The 26,893-nt window shown below is 56.9% G+C and overlaps 11 protein-coding genes across 11 annotated transcripts; 4 read left to right on the top strand and 7 right to left on the bottom strand.

Moving 5' to 3' along the window:
* Nucleotides 1-22: 22 nt before the first annotated feature.
* Nucleotides 23-4,191, top strand: N657DRAFT_269843 (phospholipase D/nuclease). The gene is made up of 10 exons (XM_062786545.1): nt 23-526; nt 579-618; nt 674-807; nt 860-870; nt 917-1,137; nt 1,281-1,336; nt 1,391-1,414; nt 1,460-1,579; nt 1,794-1,893; nt 1,938-4,191. Exons 1-10 carry the CDS (start codon nt 298-300, stop codon nt 3,760-3,762), a joined length of 2,760 nt encoding a protein of 919 aa, XP_062649319.1. The 5' UTR covers nt 23-297; the 3' UTR covers nt 3,763-4,191.
* N657DRAFT_688287 (carbohydrate-binding module family 50 protein) lies at nt 3,633-4,522 on the bottom strand. Its single transcript, XM_062796931.1, has 3 exons — nt 4,335-4,522; nt 4,196-4,256; nt 3,633-4,126 (listed from the first exon to the last, which is right to left on the bottom strand). Exons 1-3 carry the CDS (start codon nt 4,458-4,460, stop codon nt 3,951-3,953), a joined length of 363 nt encoding a protein of 120 aa, XP_062649318.1. The 5' UTR covers nt 4,461-4,522; the 3' UTR covers nt 3,633-3,950.
* A 919-nt stretch (nt 4,523-5,441) lies between these two features.
* Nucleotides 5,442-6,380, top strand: N657DRAFT_631823 (uncharacterized protein; the record flags this gene model as incomplete). The annotated part of the gene is made up of 3 exons (XM_062791093.1): nt 5,442-5,516; nt 5,586-5,824; nt 5,927-6,380. The coding sequence occupies 3 exons, from the start codon at nt 5,442-5,444 to the stop codon at nt 6,378-6,380; spliced, it is 768 nt and encodes a 255-aa protein (XP_062649317.1).
* Nucleotides 6,381-6,426: 46 nt separating this feature from the next.
* N657DRAFT_613496 (aromatic compound dioxygenase) lies at nt 6,427-8,488 on the bottom strand. Its single transcript, XM_062790414.1, has 2 exons — nt 7,729-8,488; nt 6,427-7,663 (listed from the first exon to the last, which is right to left on the bottom strand). Exons 1-2 carry the CDS (start codon nt 8,099-8,101, stop codon nt 6,615-6,617), a joined length of 1,422 nt encoding a protein of 473 aa, XP_062649316.1. The 5' UTR covers nt 8,102-8,488; the 3' UTR covers nt 6,427-6,614.
* A 2,086-nt stretch (nt 8,489-10,574) lies between these two features.
* N657DRAFT_688284 (MFS general substrate transporter) lies at nt 10,575-12,642 on the bottom strand. Its single transcript, XM_062796930.1, has 4 exons — nt 12,426-12,642; nt 12,007-12,372; nt 11,931-11,948; nt 10,575-11,880 (listed from the first exon to the last, which is right to left on the bottom strand). Exons 1-4 carry the CDS (start codon nt 12,493-12,495, stop codon nt 10,787-10,789), a joined length of 1,548 nt encoding a protein of 515 aa, XP_062649315.1. The 5' UTR covers nt 12,496-12,642; the 3' UTR covers nt 10,575-10,786.
* A 2,041-nt stretch (nt 12,643-14,683) lies between these two features.
* N657DRAFT_642275 (inositol monophosphatase) lies at nt 14,684-16,065 on the bottom strand. The gene is made up of 2 exons (XM_062792312.1): nt 15,871-16,065; nt 14,684-15,808 (listed from the first exon to the last, which is right to left on the bottom strand). The coding sequence occupies exons 1-2, from the start codon at nt 15,986-15,988 to the stop codon at nt 15,006-15,008; spliced, it is 921 nt and encodes a 306-aa protein (XP_062649314.1). The 5' UTR covers nt 15,989-16,065; the 3' UTR covers nt 14,684-15,005.
* A 170-nt stretch (nt 16,066-16,235) lies between these two features.
* On the bottom strand, nt 16,236-17,518 carry N657DRAFT_613487 (uncharacterized protein). Its single transcript, XM_062790413.1, has 2 exons — nt 17,287-17,518; nt 16,236-17,228 (listed from the first exon to the last, which is right to left on the bottom strand). The coding sequence occupies exons 1-2, from the start codon at nt 17,386-17,388 to the stop codon at nt 16,632-16,634; spliced, it is 699 nt and encodes a 232-aa protein (XP_062649313.1). The 5' UTR covers nt 17,389-17,518; the 3' UTR covers nt 16,236-16,631.
* Nucleotides 17,519-17,918: 400 nt separating this feature from the next.
* N657DRAFT_678642 (acid phosphatase) lies at nt 17,919-19,347 on the bottom strand (the record flags this gene model as incomplete). Its single annotated transcript, XM_062796091.1, has 2 exons — nt 17,919-19,269; nt 19,322-19,347. 2 exons carry the CDS (start codon nt 19,345-19,347, stop codon nt 17,919-17,921), a joined length of 1,377 nt encoding a protein of 458 aa, XP_062649312.1.
* A 1,431-nt stretch (nt 19,348-20,778) lies between these two features.
* Nucleotides 20,779-22,365, bottom strand: N657DRAFT_567715 (uncharacterized protein; the record flags this gene model as incomplete). Its single annotated transcript, XM_062788538.1, has 2 exons — nt 20,779-21,485; nt 21,534-22,365. The coding sequence occupies 2 exons, from the start codon at nt 22,363-22,365 to the stop codon at nt 20,779-20,781; spliced, it is 1,539 nt and encodes a 512-aa protein (XP_062649311.1).
* A 1,244-nt stretch (nt 22,366-23,609) lies between these two features.
* On the top strand, nt 23,610-25,632 carry N657DRAFT_642271 (translocation protein). Its single transcript, XM_062792311.1, has 4 exons — nt 23,610-24,139; nt 24,192-24,454; nt 24,505-25,068; nt 25,119-25,632. The coding sequence occupies exons 1-4, from the start codon at nt 24,001-24,003 to the stop codon at nt 25,314-25,316; spliced, it is 1,164 nt and encodes a 387-aa protein (XP_062649310.1). The 5' UTR covers nt 23,610-24,000; the 3' UTR covers nt 25,317-25,632.
* A 210-nt stretch (nt 25,633-25,842) lies between these two features.
* N657DRAFT_642270 (uncharacterized protein) lies at nt 25,843-26,542 on the top strand. The gene has a single exon (XM_062792310.1). It carries the CDS (start codon nt 26,088-26,090, stop codon nt 26,394-26,396), a length of 309 nt encoding a protein of 102 aa, XP_062649309.1. The 5' UTR covers nt 25,843-26,087; the 3' UTR covers nt 26,397-26,542.
* The last annotated feature ends 351 nt before the right edge of the window (nt 26,543-26,893 follow it).

The raw sequence follows: 26,893 nt of genomic DNA, 5'->3' as shown, positions 1-26,893 counted from the left end.
CTCTCATTGGTCTGTATTCTGGCACTGCTGGCAGCCAGTTCTCGGGCCAGCTGAGCGGTAGGGGCATTGAACACTTGACGGCATGATGCAAGGAACCCGGGTTCACATCTCGACTCCTGAGCGCTAGCGACTCACCCAATACCAGGTTCAACGCTGGACGCCACCTTTCCCGGTCTTTTTCCGGTCGTCACGTTGTTCGCCGTTTCACAGACCTCAGATTCCTCTTTTCTTGCTCGACTGCCCCGCAGTTGCCCACGCCGAGGCGCGGCCCCCTTGACCGACTCGCACGCCGAGACCATGGACTTCCACTCGCTGCTGCGCAAAGCCAAGCAGGGCATCGACGACCTCTTGCCAGGCGAGGAGAAGCACTCTCACACCCATGACGGCCATGAATGTCACGAGGGCCATTCCCACGCCGAGTACGGCACCAATCGCTACTGCTCATTCGCGCCCCAGAGCTCGGGGCATGCCAAGTGGTATGTCGACGGCGCCTCCTATTTCTGGGCTGTGTCCATGGCTCTTGAAGGTATGCACCGTTGCTTGGCGGCCTGAACCACTGACACTAACACGGATTGCAGAGGCCCGCGAGTATATCTACATCCTGGATTGGTGGCTGAGGTATGTAATCACTCTTCCGCGGGAAGCCGAGGGTCGGCATGTTGACGATCTGCAGTCCCGAGTTGTACCTGCGTCGGCCCCCTGCTCGCAATGAGCGCTACCGGCTAGACCGCATGCTCAAAGCCGCCGCTGAGCGCGGAGTGCGGATCCATGTGGTTGTCTACAAGGAGGTGCCGCAGGCGTTAACATGTGAGTGAGCTCAGGTTGGCGTTGTGCAGAGGGACAAGACTAACAGCCGTAGTGAACTCGATAGTAAGCCTATTGACATCCCGGTTTGAGACGGCGCTGACCACCGCAGCACACCAAGCACGCTTTGGAAGCCCTCCATCCCAACATCAAGGTCTTCCGATACCCTGACCACTACGTCAGCGGCAACACCCTTGTCACGGGCATCCAGGGCCTCTCCACCGGCCTGCAGAACTTCAGCCTGAAGACGTTCGACCTTGCCAGGGCTTCCGAGGATGCCCTCAAAAGTCTCTACGGCACTGCCGAGGACACCGTGTTGTTCTGGGCCCATCAGTAAGTACCGTATCCGTTGTACTCCCTCGTGAAGACAGCCATCGAACCACGACCATGCGAACTTAGCCGACAGCATTCCTCCACACCTCGGAATGCTCAAAGACGCCGGCCCATACGGAAGAGCAGTCCTGACAGTCGACTAGTGAAAAGTTGTGCCTCATTGATGGAAGGGTGGCGTTTATGGGGGGTCTAGATATGTGTAGGTCATCTTGAAATTTAATTCCAACAGGCGCAGCCGTGCTAACGACTCCAGGTTTTGGCAGATGGGACACGAACAGTACGTAGCATTGACTCTGAGCCTCGGACCATGCTTACAGGACAGGCCACCCGATCGCGGACGCTCATCCTGGCAACATCGAGGACATCGTGTTCCCTGGACAGGACTACAACAATGCGAGGATCTATGATTTCGAGGATGTCGACAAGTGGGAAAACAACAAGCGTAAGCCCTGAGACAGCTTCAAGGCTGTCGCTACCCCTTGTCGTCTATGTCTTTGTCCGCTCTATGGACCTCTCTTCGTCCCACTCCTTCCCTTCCCTTTCCACCCCTTCATCTCTTTCTTCCCTTTCGTTCAAGACTTCATCTTCACTCCTCCTCATAGAATCTACTTTGCATTCTTGATTGTTCCAACCTTGATGCTGACGAACTGTCCTAGTTGACCGGACCAAGAACTCACGCATGGGCTGGTCGGACATCAGCATCAGCCTGTCAGGACCCATCGTGGACAATCTGGAAATTCATTTCACCCAGCGATGGTACGTACCTCTGGCAGTTGCTCGCGCCTGCTAACCTGCTTCAGGAACTTCATCTTCAACAAGAAGTATACCGCCAGGGACATTGGCAAGTACCAGCGGCTTGAGCCGCCGCGCTCTCACCACCCGCATTCTGGTGACCTCATAGACGGCGGCCAGGAATACCTCGGCGAACTGCAGAATCGTTTCTCCCGTCACATGCACCGCTTCCTCGGAGACGACGAGACATCGCACAGGACTGAGCGGCGAACGGAGGGCGCCCATATCCAGCTGACTCGCAGTAGCTGCCAGTGGTCTCTGGGGATCACTACGGAGCACTCGATCGCCAATGCTTACATTGAGGCTATCAAAAACGCCCGGCACTTTGTCTACATCGAGAACCAGTTCTTTATCACCGCCACGTCGGACAAGCAGAGACCCGTCACCAACAAGATCGGCCGGGCCATCGTCGACCGGATCCTCCACGCCCATCAGACCGGTGAGGACTTTCAAGTTGTCGTCATGATGCCTGCTGTGCCTGCTTTTGCCGGCGACCTCAAGTCCGAAGGGGCTCTCGGCACCAGAGCCATCATGGAGTTCCAGTACAACTCGATCAACCGCGGCGGCTTCAGCATCATCGAAGCGCTGCGCAACTCGGGTGTTGAGGATCCACACATGTACATAAACTTTTACAACCTGCGCAGTTATGATCGCATCAATACCAGTGCCGTCATGGGGCGCGTTGAGCGTGAGAGCGGCGTCCGGTACGAGGAGGCGCGGCGACAGTACGACGAGCGCTTCGAAGGGTCCGGATACGAGCGAGATCAGCAGAGGTATGGTGGCGATTATCCTGTTGATTACGGCCGCGGTGAGAGATACGGCGACGATGGGTACGGTCGAGGTGACCGCGGGTATGAATATGGTCGGGGCGGTGAGTATGGCCGTCGGGACGAATATCGTCAACAGGATGACTATGGCCGGCATGACCAGGACGGTCGCCAAGATGACTACGGCCGCAGCAGTCATCGGGACGACCGATACCGCCGATACCAAGAGGCCGCCAGCCACATCTCTGACAAGACGTGGGATACCGTCTCGGCATGCTACATGCAAAACGGCCCGGACCTGCGCAGCGTTCCGTGGACTGGTTCACCTGAGGACGAGCTCAACGCCTTCGTGTCAGAGCAACTGTATATTCACAGCAAGGTCCTCATCGCCGACGATCAGTTGGTGATCTGTGGCTCCGCGAACCTCAACGACCGCTCCCAGCTCGGCAACCACGACAGCGAGATCGCCGTGGTCATCGAAGACCCCACGCCAGTTTCCAGCTCGATGGGCGGACGCCCTTATACAGCGTCTGCCTTTGCAACCTCGCTCCGCCGCCAGCTCTACCGCAAGCACCTCGGCCTGCTGCCCCACCAGCGGCCCGACGCCGCGGACCGCAATTGGACACCGGTCACCCACGACCCGGTGAACGACTACGACTGGGGCTCCCCCGCCGACCGGCTGGTGCAGGACCCGCTGAGCAGAGAGTTCCTCGATCTCTGGCGGACCACGGCGCGGCGCAACACTGAAATCTTCAGCCGCGCGTTCCATCCCGTGCCGAACGATAAGGTGCGCACGTGGGAGGACTATGATCGGTTCTTTTCCAAATATTTTGTCGTTCCCGGCGAGCCGGCTGAGCAGGCGGCTGAGGGGTACAAGCGGGGCAAGGTTGACTATGGGCATGTTGTCCGGGAGGAATTCCCTGGCGGTGTGGCGGAGCTGAAGGAGTGGTTGAGCGGCATCAGGGGTAATCTGGTCGAGATGCCGCTGCAGTTCTTGACTGATGTGGATGACTTGGCGAAAGATGGGTTGGCGTTGAATACGCTGACGGATGAGTTGTATACGTAGTGGAAGGCAAGATTGTCAAGCTGGGATCCGGATGCAAGGGAGAGATAGTTATATCTGAACTGCTTTTACACAAGCCTCTTGGAGCGAATCATAGCAGGTTCAGTGAAATGGATCACGACGAAGACTCCTTTGCCTCGCGCTGCCCGGCAATGTCCCCCAAAAGTCAGCAAGACTGTGGTTTGAGTGTCTCACATGATACATTCAAAAGGTTTCTGCTGCTCCGCTAGGCGTCCCACGCAGTAGTAGTGGTAGATCCGGATGTGCTTGCACTCAGGGCCAACAGCAGGGTTCCAGCAGATGAAAGTATCGAACGAAATGCCGTACTGAGAGGCAATGTCGTTGCAGTCGAAAGCAAACGACACAGCTGGTCCCATCATATTAAGTCAGACATCACCCTGCCTTGAGCTGGAGGAACCGAAGTTGAGAGGCTCACCCTCATGGAACTTGTTGCACCCGTTGATCATGCCCTCCTGAGTGGGAGTGGGCGTGGGAAGCTGCGGACCCGTTTATTGTACCTGTCAGTGTAATCCTAGAGAGTGTTTGCTAACTCTAAGGCGTAGAGGGGTACGGACATAAATCGATGACCTGGTGGGTTCCCAGGGGTGGTCTGTGAGCGTCTTGGGCTCGGCGAAGGGGTGCGACCATGCACCTTGCGCCAGAAAGAGGGTGCTGGCAACCGTTACGTGGGAGGGCTTCATGATGACGAGAGCAACCTAAGGGCAAAGAAGATAATGAAGCAGGTGAGGGATGGAAACAGGCCTCACTGGCAGATCCGAATGATATACCCCATGGGAGGGAGGTGTTGAGCTGAGCCTGGCCGGGCGCAGCCCCTCTCACGTTCAGGCGAGGTACCTCACTTACACATCCCCCGCCCAGCACTGCGCAACATGTATGGCTCGGCATCGGAGGACTTGTGCCGTCGTCCTAAGAATGGCACAACCGCACCCGTGACAGCAAGCGAGAGAAACACTGCATTCGCTTGACCCATGGTTGGCTGCGGTTGGGTTAGGTTGAACGCTACGCACAGCCATCGCATGGCACACTTCAAATTTGGTCAAAGAGACTGACATTGAGCCCGGCATATTCACAGATCCCCTACACAGATCGGAGTGGGGCATGATCTACGAGGCTTTGCCGCGAGTATGCCTACAACTTCAGGATTTATGAGGTATGAGAGGCGGCGAAGTCCTGCGCAGTACGTTGAGGTTGGTGTCTGCTGCAAGAGGTTCCCATAGCATTCATCAGAAAGAGGTTTTTCAACTTCGCCAAACCGGAATGATAGATTCACTAAGGTATTGGGCCTTTGAGTATCGAAGCCCTGGTATATTAACATGAGCCAACTCTTTCCATCCGAACTCTCTTTGACCCTTTTGACTAACTACCGATTCCTTGCCACCAAACCCGCACAGAAACAAACATCGACAGAGAGAAATTCACTCACAAAGCTCTCGACCCAGCACAAACAATCACCCCAAATTCTCGATGTCGATTCAAGATTGCATTGCCAGCGCCAGCAAAATTAGACAACGACGGAGCGTCACTGGGCAATAACACGGGGCTTGCGTAAGGCAGCATTCGACCGCCTAGTCCAGCGACTGGGTCGATTTGCCGAAGAATGAGTGGAAGCCGCTGGCAGCGGCGACCCGTTTTGCAAAGCTAGCGCCTCCGAGGTGGTTGGAATGCTCAAGGAAGCCAGCGAGCTGGAGCACAGGATGACACGATTCAGAGCTGAGGAGCTGGAGCAAGCTCTCGAGGTGAGAAACTGATATGATACCCGGCCTCGGTACCATTCAAGACTTGACTTCTATGAACAGGACAATCAGAATGCGGTGGCAGTGGCCCGAGATGAGAATGTCGACGCGAGTAAAACATCCAAGACAATCGGCGAGGTTTTCGAGTCGCAGCAGGAGAACCAAGCTCTGCTGCAAGCGAAGCTCGACACCATCACAAACAATCTCCTGGCCATGAAGGAAGAGCTTCACAAGCAGTCGGCGAATCGGGTTCCGCAGTTTACTGGCGGAACTGGTGACACGGTCGAAGCAGACCAGGACAAAGACTCCCGGTGGGTTCCACTTCTGGGCCAACGACGCCGACCCTCCCGCTGATCGATACCTTCAAGACCGCCCCAACAAGAGGAAGCGGGTTGAGCGCCATGTGCTTCAAGGCCCCAGCGAGCTGCTGTAGCCGAGCTGAACGAGGTTGAGAAGCGACAGGTGGACAGGTTCATCGAGACGTACTCGCCTTTCGTCACCATGGTTCAGCGAATTGTGCCATGCCCGTCGAGCACCGTATGGTCCGCCGGAGTGAATGCTGGAGCCGTTTTGCAGACGCTTCATGAAATCTGCGCCGTGACCCCGCGAGCAGTTGCAAACATCACGAGATTCATGAGAACGCAAGAGCCGCACGCGTGGTTCTGCGCTCGTGCCGCGGCTGTTGGCTCGCCTTCTAGCATACGGACTTCCGAGATATTGTGCGACCGCCTCCTTTGCTATCACGATTACTTCCAAATCTCTCCTCGTGAGACCGAAAGGGTTTCCTGGTATAGAGCTCGCTTCGTACCTCGCGGGACATCTTCTGTTGCCCAGCACGGTAGCACTGCGCTCGGTTTTGGCGGTTAGATGAAAAGGAGAAAGATTTGACTTGCGCATCATGATCAGCTGCAAGGGACGATACTGTGATATTCCATTCAAGGAATTAATTGGCCGGCAAGCCGCTGGTTACGTACTCTAGATTCTTACGTACGAAACACTCCACCGCATCGTCCCAAGCATTTCCGACCTCAGCCTCCTTCACGGACATCCCTAAAAACTTTTCGCGCCCCTTCACACTTTGATGTGCACTAACTTGGCAACTTACTTGTGTTGACGGCCGCGGCCGTTACCGATGCCATTGCCGTTGCCGATGCCATTGCCGTTGCCCTTGCCATTGCCGCAGCTGGAGCCACGGCAGGGAGAGGCGGCAGACGAGCTGGTCACAGCAAGCGCAGAGCTGATGAGAGTAGAGCTGCTGAGAGTAGAGCTGCTGAGAGTAGAGCTGCTGAGAGTAGAGCTGCTGAGAGACGAACTGCTCACCGCAACAGCAGAAATGCTAGAAGAAGAAGAGCTGGACGTTGCAACGTCACTGGCAGGGGCAGAGCCAGTAGGGACGGCACCGCTAGGAGGCACCCCAGACCCGGAGGGACGAGCGCCGCTGGGACCAGCACCACAACCGGGAGCACCGCTCTCACCACCGCCGCCAATATTGCTGTTCTCGTTGGTCACGCCGCCGCCGGCCTGGTAGTAGGCGGCCGGGGTGATGACGTTGGATTTGGTCGTGTCAATGCCAAAGGCGAGCCAGGCGAACAGGCCGTCGTTAATGGTGTCACCGAGCAGGGTGTACTCGGCGATGGGGTCGACGCCGTCGGTGGCGGCCTCCTCCTTCATGATGGCGTCCTCGGTGTTGAGCGTGAGGCCCCGGTCGTTGGAGGCGTAGGGCTCGAGCATCGTCACGGCCGTGATCAGGTCCTGGTCGAAGAAGACCTGGCCGACGTGGCTGGCGTAGTTGGCGAGCCCGAGCGTGCTGTTGGCCTGCAGCGTCGCGTTGGCGTGCACCATGATGTGCATGTGCGTGGCGCGGCCCTCGTAGTGGCCCGGGAAAATGGTCTCAAAGGTGACGACGCCGTCGTCGTTGGTCAGCTGGATGCCGCGGAGGGCCGTGTTGTCAAGGTTGGTCGTGTCGGCCGAGTTGCCGTTGCCGTCCAGGACGCCGCTGTAGACGCCCGTCGAGTTGCAGTGCCACAGCTCGACATAGACGTCGGGGACGGGCTCGCAGGTGGCCACGTCGATGACCTGGAACTCGGCCAGGGTGGACAAGCCGGCCTGGTTTTCGACGATGTTCTCGCGGACGTATTCGCCGGCGACGTCTGGGGCGCGCTGTTAACGTCCAGCACCAGTCAAGGAGGGCACTTGTGCACAAGGCAGAACTTACAGAACGGGCCCTGGGTTACGTCAGGGGTCAGAAGGCACGAGTTATAACCGGCGAAGAGGGTGGCAGCATCCGTGTTGGAGGTGTAGCCGAGATCTGTCTTGTTGTGGGACGTGGCGATGATGGTGTCGAAGTCGCGCTTCTTGAGGCCGCGCTTCTGGCGGGTCTTCTCGACGATGGCCTGGCGTCTGGCAATGTTGCGGGCATGTACGCCGCGGGCCTTGAGCTTGTCGGCACAGTGAGCGAGCGAGGTGCGCTTGGCCGACTGGAGGTAGGCGCGGCGCTCAGCGGCCTCGTGCTTGACATCGTGGCCGGGGTGGGTAGCCACGAGACCGGCGAGGACGGCGAGGCCGGAAACAGCCTTGGTCAAGAGCATGATGAATGGCTGAATTCAAGTAAATGGACGGTTAAGTGAGTGGATGCCGTGTAGCTGAGGATGGCGATGAGATACTGATCGAGAGTCGAGACGGGCAACTTGGTTGATCTATATACCTTTCGGTCCCTACCTTCTGCCATCGTCGGGATGCTCAACTTCTATCCCCTGGCCCTAGGCAACATACGCGTCCAACGGCATAGCCCGGGCGTTTTCCAGGACACGCCCTGTTCACCCAACCGAATGTTTCATGGTCATCATCTGGAGTGCTATTGGTGTTCCCCGCGTCGTTTGCGGAGGAAGCCGGCCCCTGATTCCAATTTGAGCCTCCGGACTGGACAGGCATCCGCACTGCCGGAGCTAGACGCGGCCGTAAGCGCAATGTTCAACCTCTGAATGACTAAAGTAGGAGGTGCTGTCGACGCGCAACCCTCGAGGTCTGGTCGAGACGAGATATTGTGGGGCCACGATTACGCACACCCGCCCACATGCCGACATTAACCACATACCTCCCTCAGGCCTGGAAAGCGGTGATCGGCAGCCGGATTTCGGGGATTGCTGGACCCCAGGTGGCCAGTCTGCCCTTGAATTACATTGCTGCGGTTGGATAGAATGGGAAGAATCAGAACCTGCGACATGACCATACGGTATCTGGTCGTCGTTCTGATCGGGATGGATCTCCAGGATATTCAAAATTCGAAGGTTTACATGGACCGTTCATCCCTGAACACCACGTCAACGTCAACGCCAGCGCTTCTATTCCGTCTCGAAGGGACACCGAGTGGAAATCAAGGGGTTGATGGGGACACGGGTTGGCTGGAAGAGGGCGACCACGGAGAGTAGGTACATCGGCAAACGCCGTGCTTCGTACCACAGCCGTGATGTCGATCCAACCGCTATGCCCTGCTTCGAATGTTCTTGACTCTCATTGCAGCGGTTAGAAGATGGCAAAAAACTGAAACATCTCTAGGAGCGCATTTGGCTGCATCTCGCTAAGGGCCTGCTTCTCAACGTCAGCCACCCTTCATAAGATAGCTCGCTTATATTCAATTCATGCAAACATACGGCGTCCAACTGAGTATTCTCGCGTAATGCTCAACGACTCTCTCGTCTTGCTACCAAAGCCGGCCTCTCAGTGGACCACACGCATCCCCTAGCCACCAGGGCAGGAGAGCAGGCCTACCTACGGCCGTCGCCGGGACCCAAGACCGCGAAACCAAAACCAGGGCATTAGCGGCCTCAAGAAGTTCAGTTACCTTACACATCTGCCTTTCCCTCCAGATTGGGGAGCTCCCGGTAAGACATCTCCATCCCTTGAACCGCGTGCTCCCAGTTGTTTTCGGGTTTCGTCTCTGTCCTTGGAGGTACTCCACTATCCCAGGGTTGTGCCTCACAATGCGGATGAGGGAATCCCACCTTCGTTGCCACGCACCAAATTGCGAACTGAGCCAGTCCTCATGGCGGCATTTGTCGCACTTCCTCCATGGCCGCACTCTGTGGCCCCGAGTCCATGCTTGCAGGGGGCAGCTGTACTAGAGCTATCGTGCCTCCTCCTCTGAAGCTCCGGCGTGGATTGCGTCCCAGATTCTCGTGCAGGTTTACTTCCTTATTTCTTTAACGCACTCCCATGCGTAGGTGTGAGGTGTGACGGGACACATGTTGGTGGAGGACTGGCGCCAGGGGCCGCACTATTTGTCCTGTAAGGGGTGCGAGGGTCCGGAGGGATGAAGACTGCTGGCTGATTGGAGGCAACTTTCGAATGCTCGGTGAACGGGATATGGGCCAATAGCCGAATGGTGGTTGGCTCGTTTGTGATATTACTCACACCAACGGTGTTTACTGTCAGTGAGTTGGAAAGGTATATAAGAACGACAGGCAGTAGAGCCCTCAATAGAACATGTGTTAGTTAGCTGATATTTATATGTGTTGAGCAGTGCATTCAGTTGGCATTCACGTCCCCTTGGTTTTGGGCGCAGGTGAGACTGTATAGGTACTCGCCCCTTTCGAGGCAGTCCTTTGCAGCATGGTAACCTGGCCATTGCCAGCTTTGCGCACATATACGCCGGTAACAAGCGCAGCAGGAAAAAGCTTTCCGGGAAAGAGGGCTTGGAACAGATGGGACTGTTGAGACAAGAGACTCCTTACTAAGGCCAAGATAACACCTCTTGACATCCGCAACAAAAGCCCGACAGCAGACAAAAGTTCCATATGATGATTTTAGGTGGTTCCCAGCTTTACGGTACAAGGTGTGTTGCGATGGTCCTTGGGGCGTAATTATCGACGGGTTTGTGGTCAAAAGAGCAGAGACGAGCCGTGCACAAATTTACCCCATTCAGACTCGCAAGTCAAGACGAAGACTTCAATCAACCAGCATTGTGCTTTACGATATTCGCTCAAATTGGTATCGCGTCTATCTATACCTCTTTCTACCCAGCTTGAACCCCAATCCCACGACCAGTTGTCATCAAGTCATGAACATCAAGTGACCCAAACACCCCGCTACCCGCCATATCCAATACGCCTAGCAAAAAGCAACCAAACTCCTTGCGCCGCGTTTATCACAATGCCACACTGGCAACCTGACATGCCCTTTTTCTCGCCATTATCTCCCACGAGCTCCAAACGTATGAAAGACACATAACCTTTCCTTCGCTTCACCCCGTAGCTCAACCCAACCAAGCACCCTCATTACTCCACCGCTTCCTCGACATCCACCCCCTTGCCCCTGTCGTCCCGTGCCCTCTTGACCGAGAAGCACTGCACCGCCCCAATAATCGCCACCAGGGTACTCCCATACCAGGCCAGCGCGGTGCAATCCATCTTCTTCCCCACAGAATACAGATACCCAGCCACCGGCGGCGCGACCATGCGACACGCGGCACCAGCGCTCGCCGCCAAGCCATTCACCCTGCCAAGCACCGTCAAGCTGGGCGTGGCCTCCTTGATGAGGATGAGCAGCAGCGGGTACAGCAGTATCGAAAAGAAATTCCGGACGGCCAGACAAAAGTAAATCGCCGGGTACAGCCAGCCCTCGGGCACATACAGCAGCGCCGGCATAATCAGGTACACGACCGGGTGGAAGAAGGTGATGAGGACAAAGAGGCGGTACACGCCGACGCGTTCCGCCATGACGGGGAACACGACGGCCTGCATGAACAGCGCGATGGCGCCCTGGACCGCCATGATGAAGCCCACGGCCTGCAGCGACAGGCCGAGGCCCCCCGGCGAGTAGAACAGGCCTCCGCGGGCGAGGGTTTTGATGACGGTCAGCGAGTGGGATGGTGTGCGGTCGTCCTCGAAGAAGATGGGCAGGAGATGGTCGAAGGTCATGGAGTGGTAGGTGAAGATAGACAGGGAGAGGATGACGGCCATGATGCGCTTGCAGAAGATGCTGACGGGCTGTTTTTCCAGGTCTTTGGTGGCCCACTCGGTGGAACGCGCGTCGCGCGAGCGCACGGTGCCGTAGTTCTCGTCGCGGAGGTCGACGGCGGGGCGCTTCATGGCGTCTGACGTCTCGATCAGGGGTGTGTTCTCGGAGACGAAGGTGTCCTCCGGCAGGAGCACGCGGGGCTGCATGTCGGGGTGGGTTTCCTCGAGCAGGAAGTAGCCGAGCACGATGCTCACTAGGAGCATGCCGGCGCAGATGAGGTTTGGTAGCAGGTAGGGGAAACGATCGAACAGGGAGCCTTTGGGGACCAGGTGGGGGTACGACTCGTGGGGGTCAGCAAACAAACCCCCTATCATGGGCCCGATGATGGTGCCGACGCTCCAGACGAAGGGCACTGTGATGGTTAGTTGCTGTCGGGCGGCAAAAGAGCAATCTGCTACTTACTGATTGAGAATGCGCGAGCTGGCACTTGTTAGCAACGATCGAACATCTGTTGTAAAACTTTGGGTGGCGAACTTACGCTCATGTTCCGGCTTGGTGACTAGCTCGCCGACCATGGTCTGGATGACGCCGATGTTGCCATTCAGGAGACCGCCGATGGTCCGCCCCAGCAGCGCCACCCAGATGTTCTGGGCAAACCCGACCATAACCATACTGAACATGGTGCCGACGCACCCTAGCAGCAGGACGGGCTTGCGGCCGACCCTGTCCGACAGTCCGCCCCAGTACATGCCCATCAGGGCTTCCGCCAGGGAGAAGGCCGAGATGAGCAGGCCGGCGTAGAAGGAGGCGTCATCTTCGCTGCCGATCTGAAAACGCTTAATGAGAGCCCAGGCATACGGGAAGATGGAGGTGAGCGCGATGGGCTCGGCGAGGCGGACGATGGCTGCACCTGTTAGCTGCATCCTCTGGGCACTCGGGTGGTGGAGTGGCACATACCTAGCAAGAAGAGCTGGACCGTGGGGAACTCATCCGGGTTGCGGGGACTTGTTCTTCTTGTTAGAGTCATTGCTTCGCGGCTTGGCCTCAGTCTTACGCCGTCGGCAGCACCTGGTGAGTGTTGCACCGCAGTGCTCTCTGCTGTTGAAGCAGCTTTGTCTCGAGTGCAGTGAAAGTTGACTGCTTAGGAAAAAGAATGTGGTGTGGTGGACAGTCGGTCACCGGGTATAAGAGTTGAAAGAAGGGACGAACCGAGGGGCAGACACTGGCCACATGGAAAATAATTTACGATGTCGGTCCAGGGCACCTTGACCTCTAACAGTGCTCGGATGGAGTCGGACGGGATTACGACCGGGGTCATGAAGTAAATTTCACAGGTCCAGCCTGTTCCAGACGCGGCCATTCCAATCTCGTGCAATACCAGCTATCCGTATGGGCACGCCGACCCTCAAAGATACTTCCCCGCCCATCCTACTCATGCGGCCTCGGTCCTGTTGACATGACTGACATGGCTGCAATATCTCAGATTCGACAACCAGGAGCATGTTGCGCGACGGATGCAGATGAGGCCCCGCCGGAAGACAGGTTGCCCCTCTCAGCCCCTCCATGAAATATTTCGGTGGCTTTGAATCCACTAACTGTGCGGACACTGTGTGGAGCTTATCGTTTCTTCCAGAAACGTCTTGGTGCTGTTTCTGTACACAACCTGGGGTAACTAGTGCACAAAATATACCGCCCACGTCAAGGTATTGCAAAAACGGCATTGTTTGTTGATATATATGTGTAGCTGACTCTGCCGTGGCCGCCTGACCGGAAGAACTCCCTATACCATATCTGGGGACGCAAAGCAAGTCGGTGTGGCTCCTGACCAACACTGTCGGCTAATATTGTAACGGTCCGAACAAGGGTCCCTGTCGCATCTGCATGCAACCAGAAGCCAAGATTCGTGGCCCAGAACTTCCCTGCTTCTGATCCGATAGCAACGACGCTGCATTTTCTGTCGGTCATCAAAACCCTGGGATTGGTCGGTTGCCGTCATATCATCCTGTTCACCGTCGGTCTGGCGCACAGAGCTCGCTGCAGAAACACGCGCATATCTCGGCTGGACGTGGAATAAAACTGCCTCTGCAATGTTGTCCCGGGCTGGAAAGCCTGCTTGCAGCCGATACCGCTCCCGGCGGGAGGCTTCCTCGGCTTCTTATCTGGAGCCCTCAAGTTGCTGGCTGAATTGGAGTGAAACCTTGTGTAACCGATCGGTGAGCAAGCTCGTCCAAAACCTTGAAACCGTCATGTTTCGGCCCGGCATTTGAAGGCTGTGCCAACTCTGATTCCGAACTTTTTCCATCGCTCTGATGGTGTGGACAGCTCGCTCGCTTATCTAGACGAAGGGCATAGTTTTCACACTCTCGCAGTTGCGGATAACAACTTGCATCGAATGGCACCGGTGTCGGCCCGTACTTTGTACAGTACAACAGTCCAAGGTATGTAAAGACGAGCCGCGTCCAAGACTGCAACTCCATGATAGCGCTCTGATAGAAAAGATAACGTCCAGGTGCAATGGCGTGCCAGATGCTTATCAACAGCAGATAACAACAGTCCTTTCAGGCGTTGCGGCTAGACTGCTGCGCCGCCTGCATATGCATGGCGCCGTTCCGCATGCCTTCTCCTTTCCCGCCCGGTCCGGCGCTCCCCGGACTCGGGCATTCTCCCTGCGCACCGTGTGTGACGGAGCGGCTGTTAACATCAGAGGTACCTACTCGCATTCAACGAGGCGAAGGCGAGATGATTGAACCGTACCAGAGTAAGATGTTTTTCATCTGGCATTGAGACTTAGCCATCTGTGTATCTAAGGCAAATAGAGTGGGTGTTCGTGAACGTACAGCATCCATGGTCAAGTGCTTGGCTGCCATATCTGGAAGGGGACGGAAGCAACATGTCGTACCGTTAAGGTTCTCGGCGGCAGCCTCACAATCCTCAATCTGGAACTCGATTCGTATATACATCTGCAGAGCTCATACACTTACCTTATCTCAGAGTCAAGTCCGTCCGAGAAAGCTTCTGCGCCTGTCGTGAAACGGAATAGATAAGCGGATCCGGGACATGCTGCTGGTCGGCGCACTCAAATGCAGTATCACCATCCAATGCGTCACTCGAGACAGGAAACTGATCAGGCTATCAGGCTATCAACAGCCGCGTGAGTTACTGCGGCAGTTCTCGGACGTGTATCCTACTGTGGTGGTGGGTATGACAATCAAATAGCCATGAGCAGCTTCGTCATTCCCCCGGACATGCTGCGTCAGGAGAAACCTTCCTCTAGCTGTTTCGAATCACCACCGTGACCCTTGGACACGCGACTACACCTCGTGACAACAAGCCCAGGGGGGCACCAGACTGGGACAGCACCGGAACATGTACCCGGCCGAGGCAGCCAACCATACCTGGTGTCCCTCCGCTCTTCTAAAGTTCCACTGTGGCGGGTGTGGTGTATTGTTTGGAGGTCGTGTCTTCTGTTGGGCGATAGTGTTCCCGCCGTCTATTCTATCGAGTATCCAAACCGGCGCCTAAGTTGCTCGCCAGTCTCTAATGCTTGTAATCCATCTTACCATCCCCAATGACCTTCCAGAACTCTTCCACCAGCTCCTTCAGCCCACTGCGGGCACCCCTAACCGCCAAGTACACACGCGAGTCCAGCTCCGTGTCCCAAATTCCCGGGTTACCGCTCACCATCCGGCCGCCGGCCTCATTCAGGATACACCACCCAGCCGCGACGTCCCACGCGTAGCAGCCGCCCTCCCAGTACACATCAAGCTGCCCGGCCGCACAGGCACACAGATTCAGCGCCGCACTGCCCAACGACCTCATCCCCCCCACCATGGCGCCCCCATTCTCCCGCGCGGCCGCCAGCTTCCTAAATGTGCGTGCCTTTACCTCGAAATTCTCCCCGTCCCTCTGACTGCCCCATTCAATCGACACGAGCGCCGAGCTGAGGTCTCCCAGCGCAGGCGGATTCGCCCCGCCCAGCGGCAGCTTCACCTTCTCCCCTAGCCCCTTGCCCGCCTCGAGCGAGGCATTCCGCTGCATGTAGCTGCCCCGGCCCCGGATGCCCGTGAAGAGCAGGTCCTGGAATGGGTTGTAGACGACGCCGACGGCGGGCTGGCGGTCGACAGCCAACCCGAGGGAGATGCAGGCGTTGGGGAACGAGTGGACAAAGTTGGTGGTGCCGTCGATGGGGTCGACGATGAAGGTCGGCGCGTCCGTGATGCGCGTCACGCCGGCTTGGTACGTCTCTTCGCCGACAAAGGCGAAGGATGGGTACGCGTCGCGTAGCCGGGACGAGACCATGCGCTCGACGGCTTGGTCGGTTTCAGTGACGATGTCGACGGCTGGGGAAGGTAATACAAGGTGAGCTAGAGCGAGTGAAACGAGTGGGGAGGGGAGGGCGGACCGTTCAGCTTGGTGTCTGTAGAGATGCTGCTGGGGTTCGCAGCCAGGATCATGCGGCCCGCCTCAAAGGCGACCGACACCAGCGTGTCGTGAACTGCTTGGAGGTCGATGTCTGCCATTGTTGCGTCGGGGATTCTTTCAGGCCGTAGGAGTGCTCTCAAGGGTGAAGGCAGACACTTGGCGAGGGGTCTTAGCTGTTGACGGTGGGGTAGCGGGGTAGCTGTCGGCACCGCCGATCACAGCTGGGGTTTCAAGCTACTGTACATACCTATACCACATCCCAAGCAAATCCACATCCTGGGCCGTGGAGTATCCCAGCTTGAAGGTCGGCCGCCGGCGTGGCTTGATGCGTTCAAGGCTCCCTTTGGGTACATCAATGGTTTGGTGTTAGCTCTTCCGGCTCTTTCGGCCTTGGTAGCCTTCTCGTGTTTCTGAGCTCAGGATCGTCACCACGGAGACGGACTCCTGTCCCAGTGGATGTCACGCCCCGATAACCGTCCAAGCCGGAGCCGGAAGTGTTGAGCAGACAACCACAGAAATATTACAGGTTGCCCACCGTTCGTAGACACATATATGGCATTGTAACAAGTAGATGTCCTGATGAAGTGCGTATAACCCCACAGCAGCGCGATAAGACAAAGCAACCGATCGAACGCCATCCAAACCACCCTCCCAAAGACGTAATGGTCCATACTGTAGCAGTGGAAACACACACAATGCACAACGTTGACCGGCAACCCGTAATCAACCATTCATACAAAATTACATCACCTCCCGAAATATCGACCTCCTGTCATGGTCCTCTTCCGCCTTCCCCGCCTTCCGCCCGGCAAACGACGTCTCCATCGGCCGCGGGCTAACACCCCTCAAGCTGATGTTACTCGGCTCAGCGTTGTCCCCAAACGGATTCGACTTTGCCGACGGCCCTGGCGACCGACTCCTTTTCCGGCCCCTCGGCTCCTCCTCCGCTGGGTCAACGGGCAAGTTCATCTGGTACCCTTCGCCCTCCGGCCGGAACCCCGCATGCTGTTGGTGTCCTTCATAGCCGCTCGGCGGCGCCAATCCCAATTCGCGCTCCTCCTCGTACGGGTTATACCCGCCGACCCGCGAATCCCAGGGGTCGTCGTCGAGGTGGTCGAAGCCGCGATTACCTCCTGTCGTGCCAGAATAGCCGGCGTTGTAGGACGACGAGCTCTCATAGGCGCCGGCGGCGGTGCGGGTGTTGCGACCATAGCGCATGATTCGGATGCGGTCGTTGATCCAGCCGATGATGCCGCCCGGGGCGGGGGCGGGGCCGCCGTAGGACGAGGACGAGGACTTGAGGAAGGGGATGTACGATCGCCAGGGGGGCGGAGGTAACTTCTGGCTGTTAGCTGCCAGAGAGTATGGCGAAAAATTTGATCAAGACGAAGCTTACCCCTAGTCTTGATGCCCGGACACGAGTGAAGATCACCCACCCGGCCGCGGCCGCGATCAGCGCCAGGACGATGGCGAGCACGACTGCGCCTGCCGTGTTCATGGTTGTGGGCCCGATTTGGTCGGTACGCTATGAGAAATGAGCGCACGCCTCGATTGTTGCGTGAGGTCAGGTTGTGCGATGGGAAGGTGCAAGTGCCAGGTTGCATGCCAGCTGCCTTGTTGGCGACCTCGTGTCGGGTCGGTCGCTTGAGGAATGCAACTGGGTTCGTTCCGAAAGGGCCGGCAGCCCGAAACCGAAAACAGCAGCCCCTCAGCCTTGTGACGCCCCGCTGATGACGCCAAGGCTGGATCAAGTGTCCTCAGAGATCCGACATCTAAGCCTAACCCTATGGAGCCATCTCTTTGTCACGTCTGGCTGGCTGTCCGGAGTAACCAGATAGAATCAGAGATTTTTGGACACTACAGTGTGAGCTGTACACCAAACTCGCAAGCTTGGAATCTTGGACTGGGCCGAAGCCCCCGATGGGCTGGGGCGATGGAGTACGTTACTTTCTGAATGAAAGCAGAGCAAGGAAGCCGGGCCTCATCAATCGCTGACCCCGATCCAATCTTCGATACCTGAGTATGGTTTCAAGCAAAGCACGAATCCCACCGCCCATTGCCCCTCGCAAACGCCATGCTGTCCACGAACCGGCTGAGCGTACACATCCCCCAATTATTCGCACCGCACCCCCTGAGCGGTATGACCCGATCATTCACCAGCACCCTGACCATCTCCTCATTCCCACCACGGCAACTCATCTTCTCGACATAAACCCGCGCCGCAAACGGCACCGCCCAGCTAGCCGAGTACCCTCCATTCTTCTCCGGCCCCGTCCTCGTGCTATTATCCAGCATCCCAACGCTCTCATACACCCGTAGCGCGCCCAGCACGGTCATCATGTCATTATCGTGGCTAAAATCCGCGTACAGCGTCCTGTTCAGCGGGAACGTCCTCTCATCCGCGTCCAGCGTCCTATTCGTGCTGGTGCCGTCCCGCACAGGCGACCGCGTGAGACGCGCGATCAGTTCGTTGACGAAGCCCACGCCCTGCGTCGGGCCGAGCGGGTTGCCGGGGCCGAAGCCGTACCACTTGCCCAGCGACTGATAATAGTCGTAAGACTGCCACTCGGCGTGGGTGAAGAGGTTGCAGAAAGGGGAGAGGGTGGTGCCGGTGGAAGATTGGGAGACGGTCTCGAAGGGGCAGAGGTCCATCAACGCGATGGTATCGGCGTCGGTGAGGTTCGCGCCGGGGAGGCGGCTGTTGAGCCGGGCGGTGATGCGCGGGGCGAAGGTGGGTAGGTAGGCCGCTTGTGCGCTGGTGCCGACGGCGGAGTAGGTACCATTCTCGAAGGCCGGGCAGAGGCTGTGGTGGAGTGTGTTGTTGGTGGTAGGCGTTTCCGGGATGACGACTATTTCGTAGGGGTATTCAGGTAAAGTGTCGTCGCCGCCGAGATGGTGGCAGCTAAGGAGCGAATGGTAGCCCTCTGTGAACTTCTGGGCGGACTGCACAACACGGGCCTGGCCGCCGGCGCGAACGAAGGGCACAGACTGGCTGGCGAGCGAGCGGTACCGTTCGTAGAATCTCCAACCCGAGTTGAACATTTGATGTTGGCCAAACGGGGTCAGCTGCTCAGCGCCGAGCGAGTATGTATATGTTCGAAGGAACTTGACATCCTTGCCGTAATCGACAGTCTGTTTGTGGATCCTGTCTATGAGGCTGGCGTAGTACTTGGCTTTCCCCAGAGTCGGAGCCCTGGCACCATGGCGCGAGAGGACTTGCACGAAGGTGGGCTTGCAGCCCGGTGGAATGTCGGGGTCGACCTCGGACGGCACTGGGAAGTACGGCGAGTATTGACCCCAGGAGCGGGATATGGGAGTGCCACACACAAAGCCATTGTTTTTGTGGTCGCATTCCCACGTCATGGGTATCCACAGAAATCTGGTTGGTTAGTGATAGAGCAGCCGCACGCTTTTTGCAGACTTCCACTTACGAAACAGGGTAGAGAACCAGTACCATTATTGATAAACATATGATACAGTTGACAACCTCGTAGCGGCCCAATCCGACGCTCCAGCCACGGAACTCTAGGAATCCGAACCGTTTGGGCCGAATGGAGACTTCATGTTCATTTTTCTCGTCCCCTTCATCCGGTATGGACATGTATGGGGAGCGAGATCTCCGCATGTGGTTGAGGAGGACGACCATGTTTCTGGACGAGGGCGGTCGTTCTAAGGGGAACGATTCAGGAATATCGGAGAGTCGACGTTGGGCGTAAGCGGCCAGGGTTCAAACGCCTGCAGCAAGCGACGGCTGTCATCCTCACTTTTGCAGAAGCGCGTTTTATATGATGTCCAGCATCACAACCTGTCATCGATTTCCCAACTCTGACGTGACTGCTCAGAGGAATTTGGGCGTTTTTGTAGTCGACAGGAGTCTGACGTGCACGGGTTATGATCGTGGGCCAATCATGCTGTCTTTTCAGATCTCCACCCAGGAGCCCCAAGAAGCCCCGCGAAGGTAACTCGGGAAAGCGTCACGGCCTCTTGCGAGACACAACCGACCACTTCCAAGACGGAAACCCTTCTGGTATACTAGCTACTCTTAAGGTTTCCTGGCGAAGATCCGGTGAGGCCTTCAGAGGCGTTTAAATTCAAGATTCGCCAGGAGTAGGTCTAAAACATGACGGGACGATACACTGTACCAAAGCAGAGGCAAGCAAGGCGCTTACAAAGGGGACGATGGGCCTGAAATACGGTTTTGCCAGTCGGTGCGACCACAAAGAGCTGCGCAAGGGGCTAACTATCTGGCATTGCGGCGTCTGACCGATGTTGACCCCAAGACACACTCCGTGGTTGCAGACCGAGGCGGAGGAACCGTCCTCCCACCTGAAATGCACGATCTTAACGGAAAAGCTTCCAAAGCAGCTTCCCATAAAACTGATAATATTAAGCATTGTCGCGGCACAAGCTGCCAGCAAGGTGCAAATGCCCTACCTGTTTCAGTGCGATCGCTCTTGCATTATGTAATCCCCATCCTCCATCTCGTGACACTTCATGCCGAGACACTCAAGACATTACGGGCGGCTAGGCATTTCCGCAGGGCGTGATATTGATCCAAGACATGCACGTACGGCGGATACGAACATCACTGACAACAGTTCAAATTCGCAACCCTCAAGCCAAGGGAAAATGGTATGCCAGCAAATCATCTGTTGCAATTCCGTGTCTATCAAAGGGAGCTGGCTCTCAACAACGCAACGCCATGGTATCATATAGCAGTAGTCAACACAAACCGCCGTAAATAACCCCTCCATTAACCCCCAGTTGCCACGCAACGCCAAGCATCCAGCTCGACAGCAGGCCATCCTTTTCCCGTACCCAGGTCTATCCCAGCCCTATCGTACACAGTACACGGGTATATCCTCAGAGAAACAATCGGAAAATATGACTAAATCGCAACACCTACGCTCAGCGGCCGGTGTCCGTCCAAAGAGTTAGCAGCGACGCCCAGCGCGCCTCTTGTCCCCTTCTCGGATCCTGACCCTGCCTTAGCCACCCCGATCACGGGCGTGGTATGCCTTGACGACCCCTGCTTAGGCGTCTGCTCCGGCGACCAGGCCGTCGTGGTAGGCACCGTCTTAGTCTCCTCTTCGTCGTCTTCTGACCGTGACTCCCACGTGTAGACTGACGACGACGTCTCCATGCTGGTGCGCGGCAGGCCCTCGGGCGGCGCCAAGCATTGATAAAAGCCGTCGGAATCTTTGATGGGCCGCGGCGACGTGGTTATAACCATGGTTGGTGACGAGTCGGTGCTGCTCTGACGGGTCTCGTCCGGGTGGAACAGCCAGTTGGAGATGCGCGAGAAGGACTTCTTCTTGCGTAGTGGTGGCCTCAAGACGAGGGGGAGAGGAGGGGCCAGCGGCGGTTCGCGGTGCTCGTCGTCGTTTTCGCGGGAGGAGCGATATTGAGAGGCGTCGTAGGGCGTTTGTGATGGCTGAGACTGTGCGGCGGCCGTGAGCTCCAGCGTCTTTTCTTGCACCGTTATGCTTCTCATCTGGGACGGAGCGGTGCGCGGGCGGTCATCGATGCTGAGTCGCTCCGCAAATGAGGGGGCTGCCGCAGGCAGCGCCGGGATTGACGGCATTGGCTCGAGGTCTAGAACATTTAGCAAAGATCTCACACGTCTGATGAGTTCAAACATACCCCGCATGTCATAGCCGGTTGAGGGCCGGCTGCCCAAATAGATACTCTGCCGCTCAATCACCGAGTCGATCTCGGCCAGCAGCCGCTCTTTCTCGAGGATCGCACTGGCAATTCTTTCAACGATACGCCCGGGGTTAGGAGCGGTGGACGCACGCGCTCGTGACTTGGGCGGTATCCTTGGCGGATTCATGCTGGTGTCCGAGAGGCCAGACTCATGTCGGACATGCTTTCGAGGGAGGTGGAATGACATTGACGAGAAGCTCCGCTCGTTGTGGAGCGTCGTGCCGCTGCTGGCATCCCATCGAGAGCTGTTGGCCGTGTAGGCCCGCGGTGGTGGCGTGATATCCCACTCGAGGTGCGGCAGAATTGGTGATAACCGGTTTTGTGGCTCGTAGATACTCAGCTCGATCGGGCGGAACGAACGCGGGCGTGGCCGCGACGGCTGCGGTGGAAACTGGAATGACTCGGATTGTAGGTGACGGAAATTGGTCGGCCCTGATATCCGCAGCCGGTGTACTGATGATGAGGGCCTTCCAAACCAGTTTTTCCTAGCAAAACTCCCCCTGCTAGCTGGTCTCCTAAGTCGCGTCCTCTCCCTCTCACGCTCTAGCGTCTTCTCATACGTCCTCTCACTCGACCATAGCGGCTCCGCCGACGGCCGTGGGATGGCGGCAGGCTGGTCTCGCAAGACGACGATGTTCTTTTCAATGCCTGCCAGGTTTAGCACATAGCCAGATACGAGAACCCGACCGGACTTACTTGTTCCAGTCCTCTTTCGAGTGCCGAAACATGATGTTAGGGAACTAAACCACGAGGATAAGGCTGCCGACATGATGATGCCGCGTTTTATGCACCTAGCGAAGAGAAAGTGAAGGCTTCATGCCTCAAGAAAAAGAAACGAGGGGCGTCCAGCGACCAGCACCCGGAGACAAAGAAAGGTCACAAAGCACACGACGGAAGGAAGTCACAACGCGGCGGCGTTGACGGACCAGCCATCTTTACATAACATCGTGCTGCCCGATGAGATTGTTGCATGCTCTGCTGAGCATGCTGATCAAATGGTGGACAGTGGTCTGATGTGAGGTCACAAGGGGCGGCATCTGATAGGCTGGTGTAGCCCGACCGAGGAACCAGTTGGCGCTTACAAAACCGGGGGAGGGTGAGGTCGCGGACAGCCGTACACACCCAGCCTGGGAGCTCAACCAGTGACAGCTCGCGAAAGGTGCCGCACCGCGTTCAAATGTCTCACTCTTTTCCTTGGACAGCGGCCACCATCGAGGCCGCATTGCCACAAGGGTCTGCAAAAGGGGGGCCTCGTGGCCGTCAATATTGGCCCTGTTTCGGTGGGCCAATCCTCTCATTTGGCAATGAGCAGGAATGGATTAAAATCTGATGGAAGCCGGACAACGGGTCGCTGCTATTCTTTCTTGAAACGGGCCCTACGGCGCGGAGGGCGTCGTTGAGATCTGTCGTATCCGGACATGGAAAGACCCCTGCTGACATGTTTCGATCTCGGTGGATGCTGGCCATCCGACAGGCGGCTGCAAGGTACCGTTGCATCAACGGGTATGTGTTTTTTTCAAAAGCCGGCCGCCGCGCCGGATTGGTTTGCGCCGAATCGTTGTAAGGGATCCGAGTTGCCTGCTCAACCTTTTTGTGGTGTGTAGACAGATCCTGCAGTCAGTGTGTGTGGAGCAAAGCTAAGAGGCAAACAAGTTTGACAGCAATGGCCCGGCCGCAGAGGTTGCAGGACGACAGCTTGTTTTCGAACGCGATAATACGGATACCATTGAGCAGTCGCGCGTTGGGCTGACTCAGAAGCTGCGGGAAACTTGACTGTCAAAATCGAGTGGCCCACAGCGCGCCTCGATGAGGCAGGCCATCGGATAGGGCGCCGGGTGTAGCATGTCGCACAAACACGTGCAACCGAGTCCCCCTTCTTATGTCAAAGTTGTTGAACGGCTCCAAAGGGTTCGTCGGATGGGCTTCAAAGTGTGCGTGCTCTCGGGCTCTGTCCTGGAAGCGGAGAAGGAAGCAAAATTAAATGATCATCATGTAAAACGGCAGTGGCTGAGACCACTACAAACATCCGTGGAAAAAGCCCCGGCCACAGCCACAGGAGCCCTGGTCACATGGCTCGTGCTCAGCTCATGTCCCATTCCGGGAAAACGTTGACGCTTCCTCCGCTGCAGAACCCCAGGCTATGTACATCCGTACACTTAAGGCTGGTCTCCGTCGCCAAGCCTTCTTGGTCAGGAACAAACGACAAGGGTGATCTGAGATACGTGTACGGATTTGTGCCGATTCAACGTCAGATGCTGCAAACGCCCACAAAGCAGCCAGTCCCACACTCACCTGCTGGACAAATCGCAGCACAACTGTCAACATTCTCCACGTTAAGTCTCACCAGCTTTGAGCGCAGGTGCAACCAATTTCTCGCGCAACCCGATCGCAAGGCTCGGGAGCAATGCAGACTCCTCCTCCTCAGGGTCCTCCGCAGGGAGGCCAGATGCCCATGATGCCCAGCCCAGAACAGATCGCTGCGATGCAACGGCAACTGGCGATGGATGCAGAGAAGATGGGCATGACGGTGCCGCAATTCATCGGTGAGCTCGTCGTCAGTCAAGTCGATCGACTCTAGCTAATCCAGAGCTGCAGAACATCTCAAGCGACAAGCCGCCGAGCGGATGCAAACGCAGCAGCAGCAAGGCCAACAAGGCCAGCCCGGTCACCAGCATCAACACCAACATCCGCATCCACACCCTCACCAGCACCAGCACCAGCACGGCCACGGTCAACCCCAGCCCATCGTACCAGGCCCCCCGAACCCAGTTGCGCTGGCTCTCGCCAAGTTCCTGCGCGGTCAGAACCTCAAGCCGCGCACCGTCATCCTGAATGGCGAGCGTAAGGACATGTTCAGAGTACGTCCCGCTTGATCTCCAGACTTCAGCCATTCCTAACGGCCTGTCAGGTCAAACGCGCCCTCCGCGCCCTCGAGTCAGACGCCTACAAGGCCGCGCGCAAGAAGAACCCCGAGCTGCCCGAGATTACTGACCGCGCCTCGCTCGAGAACACCTTCAAGCTGCTCCCGATGTCGATGCTTGCGCTCCGCGTCGTCAAGTCCGACCCGCACGAGGGCCACGACCACGCGCCCCCCAAGAAGCAGGGCAAGCGCGTCAAGGGCCTGTGGACGGTGCGCATCGAGCCCCAGCAGGAGGCTGGCGACGAGATGTACTACGTCTGGCTGTGGGAAGGCAGCCAGGTCATGCGCAAGGTGTACGCGGCGCTGGCGCTGGCGGCGATCTTCGCCGTCGTCTGCTACCCGCTGTGGCCGATGAAGCTGCGCCAGGGAGGCTACTACCTGAGCTGGGGATTCTTGTGCTTCATGGGCCTGTTCTTTGCCATGGCTATCTTCCGGGTTATCCTGTTCTGCATAACCTACTTTATCCTGCCGCCGGGTTTTTGGCTGTTCCCGAATCTTTGGGAGGATGTCTCGGTCATCGACAGCTTCAAGCCTGTCTGGGCGTGGCATGAGGTCAGTTTTCCGGTTCCTTCTGCCTCTCTTACGTACTGACGGTTTCGCAGCCTGCCGCCAACAAGAAAAAGAAGAAGACCAAGAAGTCGTCTGGCTCAGCTACTGCCGGAGCTACCTTCTCCGCCACCACTGGACAGCCTGCCCCGGCCACGGCCACCACAACTGCGACTGACACTCAGGTGTCTACCGCTCCGCAACAGCGCAGCTACATGGCGCCACGAGTTGAGGAATTGGAGGATGACGAGTGAGGGAGGGGCTACGGCTTCTGACACGGTATTTCAGGGGAAGAATAGTGCGGGCCCGAAAGGGGGCCGTGTGTAGGTTGACCTTGTGTTAGCTTGGTCGCATTTCGAAGCGATCTTATAAGGCGTTTGCGGCTACCCAATTGTCCACCTGGATTCTGCCCACGCTGTCGACGAGACCCCTAACACAGTCCTTAGCCTGCCTGTTCATAATCTCCCAAGTCCTTGGCCGAATTACCCGGCCGCGTGGTTCCTCTCTCTGTATATACATGTACCGTACTTGCTCCCACCAAACTCTGCGCCACATACATGATTCGTCAGCCGAAAACCCTCTGTCTAATCCTCTTGATCCTCCAACCGAAACGATATGCCAGGAAACACGGGGATGATCTCCAGCAGCTCACTTCGCTGTCTGACGCTTGAAGTCTGAGGCGGACACCAAGCGAACACGAAACTTCCTAGAAGTGGGGACTTCCCCTATCGCCGATCAGCGATCTGGAGACAGTCGCCATCGCAAAACAAGCAGTTGCCGTCAGGTTGCGCATTTAGGCGCGAGGCACTGTGGTGAAGTTCTGTTGCCCCCCGGACACAACACCATCGTCTGAGCTTGGTGTTGTCCATGAATACCAGGATCACTTGAGTGTTCCAAATCTCTTCCGCCCAGATTTTGCGGAGGGCCAAGCGGATGAAGTTCGGAAACCCAGTGGTCCAAGGCGGCACCAGTCGCTGGAGGATGGCGGCCGCAGGAGAGTTTGACGGTGTGAACTTTGCGAGGTCATGCTCTCCGTGCTCGCTCAGACGGGCTTGCTCCGGTTGACTGTCGGAAGCCTCCACCCTTTTTCTCTTGGTACCTCTCGCTTCAACTTCATGCTGGACGAGCGGGTCATCTTCCTCGTTGGCGTCGGCGAGGTTTGCAGGGGGCTCGTTGACGAGATTTTTCGATTGGTTGATCTCGCCCGGCTTGTGCGCGATCTACCGGATCTCAGCAGTCAAGCGCTGCTGCAGCTCTCGCTTGAAGTCGTCCAGGTCGTCCTTCGTCACCACCTTTTCCAGTTTCGAGTCGACGGACATGCCCTGCTTCGCTAGGCCATCGAGAAGCTGCTTTGCGTCGTCGCAATCTGAGACTTGACAGGCTCGCTCTTGTTAGACTAAACAATGAACTAATCAAGAGCACTCCAATTCAATGGTGACAAGGATGTCTACTTGCTTGGCTCGCTCTGCTTTATCAACCATTTTCTTCAATTTAGCTTTGAGCGCTTGCGCATCCTGAAGTTCCCACTTGGCGCCTTGGAGCACGAAACGCGCCCGGTCGAGCAGTGCCCTGCTCGCGCCAGGGTTGCTGCTTGTGGATCCATCATCCAGTCGTCGTGCCAGATCTTCCATCATCGTTTCAGTGGCGTCGATAACCATCATTCGTCTCTCTGCGTCATCGTCCATTTTGGCGGGATTTGTTTCCTACCGCAGCGGGGTTTTGAAGGGGGTGAGAACGCTATTTTACAGCGCTATGATAGCTTGAAAAGTTTTGACAGCGCTGGCAACTAGCATTCCCAGTTCAACTAGCATTCCCAGTTCAACTAGCATTC

The sequence above is a fragment of the Parathielavia appendiculata genome (genome assembly GCF_033297405.1).
Source record: "Parathielavia appendiculata strain CBS 731.68 unplaced genomic scaffold N657scaffold_3, whole genome shotgun sequence".
In the NCBI taxonomy this organism is placed as follows: Eukaryota; Fungi; Ascomycota; class Sordariomycetes; order Sordariales; family Chaetomiaceae; genus Parathielavia; species Parathielavia appendiculata.
This window is presented reverse-complemented; position numbering and strand designations above follow the sequence as displayed.

Excerpts from the sequence above, each read along its gene's own strand:
- N657DRAFT_269843 (XM_062786545.1), top strand. The coding sequence starts at position 298 with ATGGACTTCCACTCGCTGCTGCGCAAAGCCAAGCAGGGCATCGACGAC. Across the intron at positions 1,138-1,280 it reads GTGTTGTTCTGGGCCCATCA|TGAAAAGTTGTGCCTCATTG; the intron begins GTAAGTACCGTA and ends ACAGTCGACTAG. Across the intron at positions 1,415-1,459 it reads TGGCAGATGGGACACGAACA|GCCACCCGATCGCGGACGCT; the intron begins GTACGTAGCATT and ends CTTACAGGACAG.
- N657DRAFT_613487 (XM_062790413.1), bottom strand. The coding sequence starts at position 17,388 with ATGAACACGGCAGGCGCAGTCGTGCTCGCCATCGTCCTGGCGCTGATC. Across the intron at positions 17,229-17,286 it reads TCCGGGCATCAAGACTAGGG|TTACCTCCGCCCCCCTGGCG; the intron begins GTAAGCTTCGTC and ends AACAGCCAGAAG.
- N657DRAFT_688287 (XM_062796931.1), bottom strand. The coding sequence starts at position 4,460 with ATGAAGCCCTCCCACGTAACGGTTGCCAGCACCCTCTTTCTGGCGCAA. Across the intron at positions 4,257-4,334 it reads CCACCAGGTCATCGATTTAT|CTTCCCACGCCCACTCCCAC; the intron begins GTCCGTACCCCT and ends ACGGGTCCGCAG. Across the intron at positions 4,127-4,195 it reads GTGCAACAAGTTCCATGAGG|CTGTGTCGTTTGCTTTCGAC; the intron begins GTGAGCCTCTCA and ends TGATGGGACCAG.
- N657DRAFT_642271 (XM_062792311.1), top strand. The coding sequence starts at position 24,001 with ATGCAGACTCCTCCTCCTCAGGGTCCTCCGCAGGGAGGCCAGATGCCC. Across the intron at positions 24,455-24,504 it reads AGCGTAAGGACATGTTCAGA|GTCAAACGCGCCCTCCGCGC; the intron begins GTACGTCCCGCT and ends ACGGCCTGTCAG. Across the intron at positions 25,069-25,118 it reads CTGTCTGGGCGTGGCATGAG|CCTGCCGCCAACAAGAAAAA; the intron begins GTCAGTTTTCCG and ends ACGGTTTCGCAG.
- N657DRAFT_688284 (XM_062796930.1), bottom strand. The coding sequence starts at position 12,495 with ATGACTCTAACAAGAAGAACAAGTCCCCGCAACCCGGATGAGTTCCCC. Across the intron at positions 12,373-12,425 it reads GGTCCAGCTCTTCTTGCTAG|CCATCGTCCGCCTCGCCGAG; the intron begins GTATGTGCCACT and ends TAACAGGTGCAG.
- N657DRAFT_642270 (XM_062792310.1), top strand. The coding sequence starts at position 26,088 with ATGCTCTCCGTGCTCGCTCAGACGGGCTTGCTCCGGTTGACTGTCGGA.
- N657DRAFT_642275 (XM_062792312.1), bottom strand. The coding sequence starts at position 15,988 with ATGGCAGACATCGACCTCCAAGCAGTTCACGACACGCTGGTGTCGGTC. Across the intron at positions 15,809-15,870 it reads TACAGACACCAAGCTGAACG|CCGTCGACATCGTCACTGAA; the intron begins GTCCGCCCTCCC and ends TACCTTCCCCAG.
- N657DRAFT_613496 (XM_062790414.1), bottom strand. The coding sequence starts at position 8,101 with ATGCTCTTGACCAAGGCTGTTTCCGGCCTCGCCGTCCTCGCCGGTCTC. Across the intron at positions 7,664-7,728 it reads CGTAACCCAGGGCCCGTTCT|ACGTCGCCGGCGAATACGTC; the intron begins GTAAGTTCTGCC and ends AGCGCGCCCCAG.